Source organism: Oncorhynchus kisutch, linkage group LG14 (assembly GCF_002021735.2).
Source record: "Oncorhynchus kisutch isolate 150728-3 linkage group LG14, Okis_V2, whole genome shotgun sequence".
Classification (NCBI taxonomy): Eukaryota; Metazoa; Chordata; class Actinopteri; order Salmoniformes; family Salmonidae; genus Oncorhynchus; species Oncorhynchus kisutch.
In genome coordinates this window covers 13,088,374-13,099,955 of record NC_034187.2, presented here as the reverse complement: position 1 = coordinate 13,099,955, position 11,582 = coordinate 13,088,374, and the positions used below count along the sequence as shown (strand labels likewise).

The window sequence follows — 11,582 nt, the reverse complement described above, 5'->3', positions numbered from 1 at the left end:
CACAGAGAATACAACAACACACAGAGAATACAACACAACACAGAGAATACAACACAACAACACACAGAGAATACAACACAACAACACACAGAGAATACAACACAACACAGAGAATACAACACAACAACACACAGAGAATACAACACAACAACACACAGAGAATACAACACAACAACACACAGAGAATACAACACAACACAGAGAATACAACACAACAACACACAGAGAATACAACAAAACAACACACAGAGAATACAACAAAACAACACACAGAGAATACAACACAACAACACACAGAGAATACAACAAAACAACACACAGAGAATACAGAAAAACAACACACAGAAAATACAACACAACAACACACAGAGAATACAACACAACAACACACAGAGAATACAACAAAACAACACACAGAGAATACAACAAAACAACACACAGAAAATACAACACAACAACACACAGAGAATACAACAAAACAACACACAGAGAATACAACACAACAACACACAGAGAATACAACACAACAACACACAGAGAATACAACAAAACAACACACAGAAAATACAACACAACAACACACAGAGAATACAACAAAACAACACACGGAAAATACAACACAACAACACACAGAAAATACAACACAACAACACACAGAAAATACAACACAACAACACACAGAAAATACAACACAACAACACACAGAAAATACAACACAACAACTGTTACGGATACAGGTATCCTGTGTGTGTGTGTGTGTGTGTGTGTGTATGTATCCTGTGTTCTTTTCTCTCCTTCTCCCCTCACAGGTGAAAATCATCACTCCCCAATCAATTTGAAGACACACCTCTTCCTGTTTCCTACCCAATCACAGTTCCTTTCCCTTGGTTTAAAAACCCTGTTTGCTCTAGAGCTCAATCTCTCTGTAAATGCCATGTCTGTAGGTCTCTGTGTTTCACTCTCTTCACTCTCTGTGTTTCACTGACCTCTCTTTTGTTTGAGCATCTCCATAGCACTTTGTCACCACCTGTGAGTATTGTTTTTGGTTATTGTGTTAGTTTGCTGATGGGAAAAGGGGGAAACAAGACAAGTTGCCCATGGGCATACACTACCCGTAGTTAAACTTTGTTAAATACACTAGTTAGAACTGGGCGGACCACCCACTATCTTTTTGGTTAGTTAGTTAGCTGTTGTTAAAGTAGGCTAGTCTAGCTTAGGGGTGTTTACTTATTGTTTCTTTCCTTGGGTCCAGCTCAGCCCCTTTTCCTGCTCCCCCCATTACCGTGTGTTTACAAATAAACCTTGAGTTTGACGGTAGATTTCAGTTGTCCTGGTTATTTCGTTCTCACTTTTACTTTGTCACTATTATAATTTGCATGAGTTATGTTACGGGTCTCATTACCATCCCCCCTAGACTGTCGGGCCAAAAGGGACTCGTAACACAACACACAGAAAATACAACACAACAACACACAAAATACAAAACACACAGAGAATATAGCAAAACACGCAGAAAATACTACACACAGAGTATATAGCAAAACAACACAGAGAATATAGCAAAACACAGAGAATACAGCAAAACACACAGAATATAGCAAAACACACACAACACACAGAGAATACAACAAGACAGAGAACCCAACACCACTACAACACACAGAAAGCACAGCCCAATACAACACACAGAAAGCACAACCCAATACAACACACAGAAAGCACAACCCAATACAACACACAGAAAGCACAACCCAATACAACACACAGAAAGCACAACCCAACACAACTACAACACAACTACGACCCAACACAACTACAACACAACTACGACCCAACACAATTACGACCCAACACAACTACAACACAACTACGACCCAACACAACTACGACCCAACACAACTACAGCACACACAAAGCACAACCCAATACAACACAACTACAGCATAACACAACTCACAACATGCCATCTAACAGAGGACACAATACAACCCAACCCAATACAACTACAACCCATTACAACTACATCCCTTACACAACTACAGCAAAACCCATTACAACTACAACCCAGCACAACTACAACCCATTACAACTACAACAACTCAACTATAACCCAACACAACTACAACACAACTACATCCCAACACAACTACAGCACAACCCATTACAACTACGACCCAACACAACTACGACCCAACACAACTACAACACAACTACGACCCAACACAACTACGACCCAACACAACTACAGCACAACTACGACTCAACACAACTACGACCCAACACAACTGCAGCACAACCCATTACAACTACAACCCAACACAACTACGACCCAACACAACTACGACCCAACACAACTACAGCACAACTACGACCCAACACAACTACAGCACAACTACGACCCAACACAACTACGACCCAACACAACTACAGCACAACTACGACCCAACACAACTACGACCCAACACAACTACAACACAACTACGACCCAACACAACTACAGCACAACCACAACACTACTACGACCCAACTACGACCCAACACAACTACAGCACACAGAAATCACAACCCAATACAACACAACTACAGCATAACACAACTACAACTCACAACATGCCATCTAACAGAGGACACAATACAACCCAACCCAATACAACTACAACCCAACACAACACAACTACAGCATAACACAACTACAACTCACAACATGCCATCTAACAGAGGACACAATACAACCCAACCCAATACAACTACAACCCAACACAACACAACTACAGCATAACACAACTACAACTCACAACATGCCATCTAACAGAGGACACAATACAACCCAACCCAACACAACTACAACCCATTACAACTACATCCCAACACAACTACAGCACAACCCATTACAACTACAACAACTCAACTATAACCCAACACAACTACAACACAACTACATCCCAACACAACTACAGCACAACCCATTACAACTACAACCCAGCACAACTACAACCCATTACAACTACAACAACTCAACTATAACCCAACACAACTACAACACAACCCATTACAACTACGACCCAACACAACTACAACACAACTACATCCCAACACAACTACAGCACAACCCATTACAACTACAACCCATTACAACTACAACAACTCAACTATAACCCAACACAACTACAACACAACCCATTACAACTACGACCCAACACAACTACAACACAACTACGACCCAACACAACTACAGCACAACTACGACCCAACACAACTACAGCACAACTACGACCCATTACAACTACAACAACTCAACTATAACCCAACACAACTACAGCACAGCACAACTACAACCCATTACAACTACAACCCAGCTCAACTCAGCTTAACTCAACACAACACCTAACAGACAGAAGGCACAACACAACAAAGGATCTACAGAAGTCAGGACAGAGACATTAACAAAACCTTATATAACCGTAGGTACCGTGGCTAATCCTGGTGTCATGACGTTGGCCTGGGGATAGGTTTATGACAGTCATAAATACCTCTTCCCCCCTTTTTCCTCTCTCTACCCTACTGATGTGAAATTTGAAAACCCCTTGGTTAACATAGAGATTCTGGGAACATCAGAAGGTGGCGGGAAATGAACTATATTCTGGTAATCCGACCAATTGAACATATGCGGTGGTACTTAATGAATATGTCAGTTCGGTTATCATCTGGTACATTCTCATCAATGATAGAATGACAAACTCTACAGTGGAAAGTCTGCACATTGTAGTTATCGGAGTCACATGGAATTGTTGTTCAATTTAAATGTTTGAATATAAAATTATTGGTGAAGAGATTAAATGTAATTTTAGCTTCCAAATGAGAGAATTGGGTTTTCATAAGGTTAGGGCTCTGCTCAATCAGTGGCCCGCCCCTGTGAAGGGACATGGGTTATAAAACTTTTCAGACACACCCTTCTCGCTCCACTATATAAAGCCTTGACGAAAATGTAACCTCGTGTTCCAAGTACGTAAGGTCTGCAGCCTTTGCGTTAAAAGGACTAACATGTCAACTACAGAACTAAGCCAACCTCAGCGTGAGCTTTGGCTGCGAATGGTATAAACTTTGAACTCTTATTCACTACAGAAGTGATACCTCCTAGCCATTGAGTTAGCCACAGCAGCTGCAAACGTGGGCTAGGAAAGAACAGACAGAGTATCCCGTCTACCACACAACGACGTTACTACAACGTATCCAATTGACCACCAGAGACATTCTTCAACGGACAAAGGACTCGGTTTGGCAACTAGGCCTTCCATCTACCACCAACCTATCGAAGCGCAGCTCAGAGTAAATATTTATTGCATTTTCCTTTTCCAAATGGGCGGTAATTTAGAATGCATCAGATACTGTATTTACGATAGCACAGTTTCTCCCTTTGTCCCTCAGTCTTCCCGCTCTTTCACTCAAACCCAGTCCCTTTTCTTTTGTGTAACCAGCTGTCATATCTGTTCCGTCCGCTAGGGATGTTTTCCTTTATGACGTAATTTGTAATCAAGGTATGATTTATTCTTTGTATAGGTAATTCTGTGTGATTAGTTAGGTATTTAGTAAATAAATAATTAAACCCAATTTTGTATTGCTGATTCAACTTGTTAGCCAGGGTTCGTGAAGATAACCAAGATTTTACAACTTTCAGATGAAACTGAATTAAGGTGACGATTAATATTGACTGCTATTAATATAAAATATTACTAGGTCTTTAAGAGTTTATTCGGAAGATAACAGCTCTATAAATATTATTTTGTGGTGCCCCGACTCTCCAGTTAATTACATTTACATGATTAGCTCAATCAGGTAATATTAATTACGGAGAAAGGATTTTCTAGAATAGCATGTCATATCACTTAATCAGGCATAGCCAAAGACACGACACTGGCTAACCGTGGCTAACCCTGGCTAACCGTGGCTATTCCTGGCTAGTCACATATATACTACTCCCCACCAGAGATCGGTTGTGGGAGATTGAACATTCCCACGTCGTCCACCCTTCCTGCTGTCTCCCCCTCTGTTTACCCCAAAAACATGTACAACCTGTATACAACCTTCTATAACCAAAATACAACCTGACAACCTAACCAGTTTAGTTCATGGGAAGAGTGCGGCAGGAGTCTGGGTCTGGTGTGGAGCATGGTTGATGAGAGGACAGACCGACAGAGACACACCAAGGCAGCAGATGCACCCAGCACAGCTAAGCAACACCTACCCAGGCAGTGGGGGAAACTTTTTAGAATGACATTATTTCAACTCTACACAGGAGCTTGCTGCAGGAGTTTGGCATGGGAGCAGGGTGAGAGGACAGAGACAAAGTAGAGGTAAATAAGCAATGCATTGCAGAAAGGTACAATTTATGATACATTGGTACTGTAACAGACACCCAAAGACACAGAACAAAGACAGAATGGCATACTGTTGGCAGAGCACAGAATAACACAGAGATAACACAGCGATAACACAGCGATAACACAGAGATAACACAGAGATAACACATATATATCATGGCGATAACATGGAGATAACACAAAATAACACTGAGATAACACAGAATAACACAGAGAACACGAAGATAACACAAAATAACACTGAGATAACACAGAATAACACAGAGATAACCCAGAATAACATAACACTGACAAAATGAATGATGGAATAACAAAGACATAGGTTAACAAATCTTAAATTAATATGAAGCAGTAGAGATGATAAAGAGATAAACAGAGAGAGAGAGAGAGAGAGAGAGAGAAGACATTTAAATGGAATTGAGAGAGAGACAGCAGACAGTGCCTGATTACATCATGGGTTTCAGAATCCACTGAATCATTGGACAGTAGAGGTTGGCTTCCTTTCTTATTACTCCTGTCCTCCTGTCTTCCTGTCTTCCTCTCCTCCTGTCCTCATATCCTCCTTTCCTCATATCCTCCTGTCATCCTCTCCTCCTGTCCTCCTCTCCTCGTGTCCCCCTGTCCTCATGTCCTCATGTTCTCATGTCCTCCTCTCCTCCTGTCCTAATGGCCTCCTGTCCTAATGGCCTCCTGTCCTCCTCTCCTCATGTCCTCCTCTCCTCATGTCCTCCTCTCCTCATGTCCTCATGTCCTCATGTCCTCATGTCCTCCTCTCCTCATCTCCCATCCTCACTAATGTGTTCCTGTCATCAGGGAGCTGGCTAGCAAAAGCTAATGTAAATTCAAGAGTGATGGACAACCGCTCTCTTAGAAAATCGAATAACGGAGAGAAAAGATGGAAGTTAGGAGGAGAGGAGGAAAGGAGGGGATGGATTATTTAATAGATGTTCCACACAGTTATCTGAACATAGAGTTTCTGAAGAGCCTAGGAGAGTCACATGGCTCACCAGGAGAAAAGAAACCAAATGAATACTGTAGCTAGTGTTTATGTTACATCAAATTTTGATAATGTCAGGTGAAAATAGTTGGTGAGTACAAGGTGAGTGGTAAGGGTGGTAGACAGGTAATAAGATAGTGTTAATACATAATCAATCCCACTCTAATTCCACGAATAAAAGATTACAGCACCGGTCTGCCTTGAATGGCAGGGGGAAAGGAAAACACAGTACAACCTTTTTTAGGAGTTTGCTTCATGAAATATTCAGATCAAACTCAGCGAACAGTTGGAACATAGCCTCTGCTTCCTGAAAATAAATAAATACAACTACATTTTTTTTTTAAGTGCCACTACACAGTGGAATGTCACGGCCCTTCCCTTGACTCCCCAGCTCGTCACGACAGCAGGAGCAATCAAACCACCCACACGCTCGCTCGCATCGCAAGCCAGACCTCCCCATCAACCCCTCCTTGACCTAAATCTGTCCCGAACACAGAGAGAGGGATGGGAAGGGTACCCTGGGAAACTGTGTTCTCTTCTTTAACCTTTGTAGGGTGGGAGGGGATGAACTGGACACACCACCATCACTGCAAGACTAACCCTAACCTTAAAGTTAAGTGAGAGAGGGTGGACTGTGGACCCACCACCAACAACCATCACCACCCCCAGCCCCAGACCAGCCTAGACAGTAGTTTACCTTGCTGCTGCCTGAAGCATCCATCCCACCAACACCATCACCACCCCCAGCCCCAGACCAGCCTGGACAGTAGTTTACCTTGCTGCTGCCTGAAGCATCCATCCCACCAACACCATCACCACCCCCAGCCTCAGATCAGCCTGGACAGTAGTTTACCTTGCTGCTGCCTGAAGCATCCATCCCACCAACACCATCACCACCCCCAGCCCCAGACTAGCCTGGACAGTAGTTTACCTTGCTGCTGCCTGAAGTATCCATCCCACCAACACCATCACCACCCCCAGCCTCAGATCAGCCTGGACAGTAGTTTACCTTGCAGCTGCCTGAAGCAACCATCCATCCCACCAACACCATCACCACCCCCAGCCCCAGACCAGCCTGGACAGTAGTTTACCTTGCTGCTGCCTGAAGCATCCATCCCACCAACACCATCACCACCCCCAGATCAGCCTGGATAGTAGTTTACCTTGCTGCTGCCTGAAGCATCCATCCCACCATCACCACCCCCAGCCCCAGACCAGCCTGGACAGTAGTTTACCTTGCTGCTGCCTGAAGCATCCATCCCACCAACACCATCACCACCCCCAGATCAGCCTGGACAGTAGTTTACCTTGCTGCTGCCTGAAGCATCCATCCCACCAACACCATCACCACCCCCAGCCCCAGATCAGCCTGGACAGTAGTTTACCTTGCTGCTGCCTGAAGGGTCCATCCCACCATCACCACCCCCAGCCTCAGATCAGCCTGGACAGTAGTTTACCTTGCAGCTGCCTGAAGTATCCATCCCACCATCACCATCACCACCCCCAGCCCCAGACTAGCCTGGACAGTAGTTTACCTTGCTGCTGCCTGAAGTATCCATCCCACCAACACCATCACCACCCCCAGCCTCAGATCAGCCTGGACAGTAGTTTACCTTGCAGCTGCCTGAAGCATCCATCCATCCCACCAACACCATCACCACCCCCAGCCCCAGACCAGCCTGGACAGTAGTTTACCTTGCAGCTGCCTGAAGCATCCATCCCACCAACACCATCACCACCCCCAGCCCCAGACTAGCCTGGACAGTAGTTTACCTTGCAGCTGCCTGAAGCGTCCATCCATCCCACCAACACCATCACCACCCCCAGCCTCAGACTAGCCTGGACAGTAGTTTACCTTGCAGCTGCCTGAAGCGTCCATCCAGGATGGAGTTGAAGCAGATGTTGGAGGTGCTGTAGCTCAGACACCTCGCCTTCTTCATACTCCTGCCTGAGGAGGAGGTGGTGGGGAGAGAAGCCGGGCAAGGGGGAGAGGGAGCATGGCGTTGCTGACGTCTGGCAGGGGTGCAGGTGGAGGAGGAAGAGGAGAAACAGGAGATGGGGGAGAGACCCAGTCCCAGAGGATGAGGGTCTCTAGATCCAGATGTGGGTATGACCCGGAGGGTCCCGTTCCTCTCAGGCTGGTGTTCTGTCTCCTGCCTGGTGGTTCTCCCATCACCTCTCGCTGCCCTCCTCTGGGCTCTGTGGATGGGTGGGGTGCTCCGGCTGCGGTTGCTGCTGCTCAAAGTGGCCCGGAGCGGGGTCTCTTTCCCTGGGGTGATGGCCCGGTCCCTGGTGGCCTCTCTGTAACTGTCCCTGTCCCTCCCCAGGGTCACACCAATGGATCTGAGGGGTGTGGACGTCTCCCTGTTAGTCTCCCGGGTCTCCCTGGTCTTCAGGCTGATCTTGACCTCTCTGAGCCGAGGTTGGCTGACAGCACGCAACAGACATGGAGACGGGCTGCTCATCTTGAGTCCTGAGTCCAACGATGGAGGGAGTCTGGAGCAGAGAGCTGGGATGAGAGGTGCTCAGCAGCACTCCACTTATCGCCACTTCTCTCCTCTTTTCTCTCTCGATCTCACCTCGTCTCTTGTTCCCTCTACCTCTCCTGTCTGGCACTCTCTCCTGTTCCCGCCCTCTCTCTTTCTGTCTCTCTTTCACACTCCTTCTCTGTTTTCACTCCAGCACTGATGCTGCGCTCTCTCTCTCTCTCATCCCTCTCTCCCTATCTCGCTCGCTCTCTCTCTCCCTCCTCTCTCTCACTCTCTCTCTCCTCACTTCAGCGCTGATGTTGCTCTCGATCGCTCTCTCCCCCTCACTCTCTCTCCTCACTTCAGCGCTGATGTTGCTCTCGATCGCTCTCTCTCTCCCCCCTCACTCTCTCTCCTCACTTCAGCGCTGATGTTGCTCTCGTTCGCTCTCTCTCTCCCTCCTCACTCTCTCTCCTCACTTCAGCACTGATGTTGCTCTCGTTCGCTCTCTCTCCCCCCTCACTCTCTCTCCTCACTTCAGCACTGATGTTGCTCTCGTTCTCTCTCTCTCTCCCTCCTCACTCTCTCCTCACTTCAGCACTGATGTTGCTCTCGTTCGCTCTCTCTCTCCCCCCTCACTCTCTCTCCTCACTTCAGCGCTGATGTTGCTCTCGTTCGCTCTCTCTCTCCCTCCTCACTCTCTCTCCTTGCTTCAGCACTGATGTTGCTCTCGTTCGCTCTCTCTCTCCCCCCTCACTCTCTCTCCTCACTTCAGCGCTGATGTTGCTCTCGTTCGCTCTCTCTCTCCCTCCTCACTCTCTCTCCTCACTTCAGCACTGATGTTGCTCTCGTTCGCTCTCTCTCTCCCCCCTCACTCTCTCTCCTCACTTCAGCGCTGATGTTGCTCTCGTTCGCTCTCTCTCTCCAACAAGCTCTCACAGTCTCACGTCAGAATTAGACGTTCATCCATGTTTATCAAATGTCAAATTTAGAAGTGTTTAAGGTTAAGTTTAGGCATCAACTCCAAATTCTTAAGGTTGGGCATTAACTCTGAATGTTTAACGGTAAGGGTTAAGGTTTGGGCTTAAAACAAAAATATCAAAAACAACTTTCTATCGCTGGATTTGAACATGCAACCTTTGGAATCAGAGGCAGATGCTTACGCCTCTCTACCATCCACACCATCCTAGCAAAACTGAAAACTACAGTACTTGAAGAAAACGGTGCTCAGTGTTGCCCCTAGTGGCTGGTTTTCCTGCATCTCCCTATGTCCTCAGATATGGACTGACTCCGAATACTGACTTGTATCACGGATGACCTGCCCGATCTCCCGCATCCCGCACTCCGTTCCACTCACCTCAGCCAAGTGGTTCTTTCTCCAGCGCACCAGCCATGCATACAATATGTCCCAGGCTTCACATGTGTGTTCCTGACAAGGTTGTGCATCTCCTCTCCTCCCCACACAGCCATGAAATAACCATGGGAAGTGTAGGATGGAGGGCTTAGTGTTTTTACATGACTCAGTGATCATACATGTTTTACATGTTTTAGTCAGTGGGTGAATATCTATACACCAAAGTGGATCAGAGAAGGGGTTCCCAAAATCGGAGGAGATTATGAGAATGTTACTGTATGTGTATGATGGTACAGTAGACATAGATCATACTCGTTTCACAACCTGTACAGCAATACTGATGTGTAAGAGCCATTACTCCCTCTTATTCATTCCCTCCCTCTTTCTCTCTCTTCACCCACTTTCTCTCTCTTCCCCTCGCTCTTTCATTCTCTCTCTCCCTCTCTCTCATTCCCTCCCTCTCTGTCTGTGACAGGGAACTCTGATTGCATTACAGAGACATCAGTACAGCAACATAACACCAGCTAGCTAGCTCCCACACAGAGGCTCTCTCCTCTTTCAAAGAGACAGACAGACTGGGAACAACCACCAGCTTGAAAGAGAAAGCTAAAGAGAGATAGAGATCAGTACAGCCAATGGCCAAAATAAAGTAGAGTCCTTGACATCCAATAACCACACACTCTCTTCCATTAGCGTACCACTTATGGGGGCTGCCATTTAGGAGGCAGACAGGGAAACCTATTCCCTATATACTGCACTACTTTTTACCAGAACTTAAGGGAGGGCAGCTGTCCACATCACTCACACTGGAGCATTCTGGAAATGTGCAAATGATCCCAGCAACTCTAGGGGTGTGTGGTGTGTGTATGTGAGAGAGAGAGAGCGAGAGAAAGCGAGAGAGATTAATGACATTTGAAATGTCTTTATTATTTTAGTGTGTAATGTTTACTGTTCATTTTTATTGTTTATTTCAGTTGTTTATTATCTACTTCACTTGTTTGGCAATGTAAACATATGTTTCCCATGCCAATAAAGCCCTTGAATTGAATTGAGAGAGAGAGTGTATGATCAGTCTCAGCTGCTCTGCTGGGGGATGTGGCTGCAGACAAACTCAGACATGATTATATGAGGCTCAAAACTATCAGGTAGACTTTATAAAACACACCACATAGCACAAACAAGCCTAGACAGTATTCTGCCAATGCCACCTTCCACATGTTCTTATTTGAAAGCGGAATTCAAGACAGGTGACAGAGAATGATCCTATCCAACAGAACACACCCCAGCCCGCCCCATGTTTGACCCCTAGGTCACCTGCAAGGGCTTTGATGCGTGACCTCTCAAACAGTCTTGCAGAGCTGTTGTCATTGTCCAGCTCCTCTCCT

The 11,582-nt window shown here is 45.9% G+C and overlaps 1 protein-coding gene across 1 annotated transcript in view; it reads right to left on the bottom strand.

Annotated features, from left to right (window-relative positions):
• Positions 1 to 8,911, bottom strand: part of LOC109904594 (spectrin beta chain, erythrocytic-like) — a 69,359-nt gene extending 60,448 nt beyond the window's left edge. The window contains 1 exon segment of the mRNA XM_031787867.1: positions 8,231 to 8,911. Within this exon segment, the coding sequence (XP_031643727.1) occupies positions 8,231 to 8,840 (610 nt within the window). The 5' untranslated portion in view covers positions 8,841 to 8,911.
• Positions 8,912 to 11,582: the final 2,671 nt, after the last annotated feature.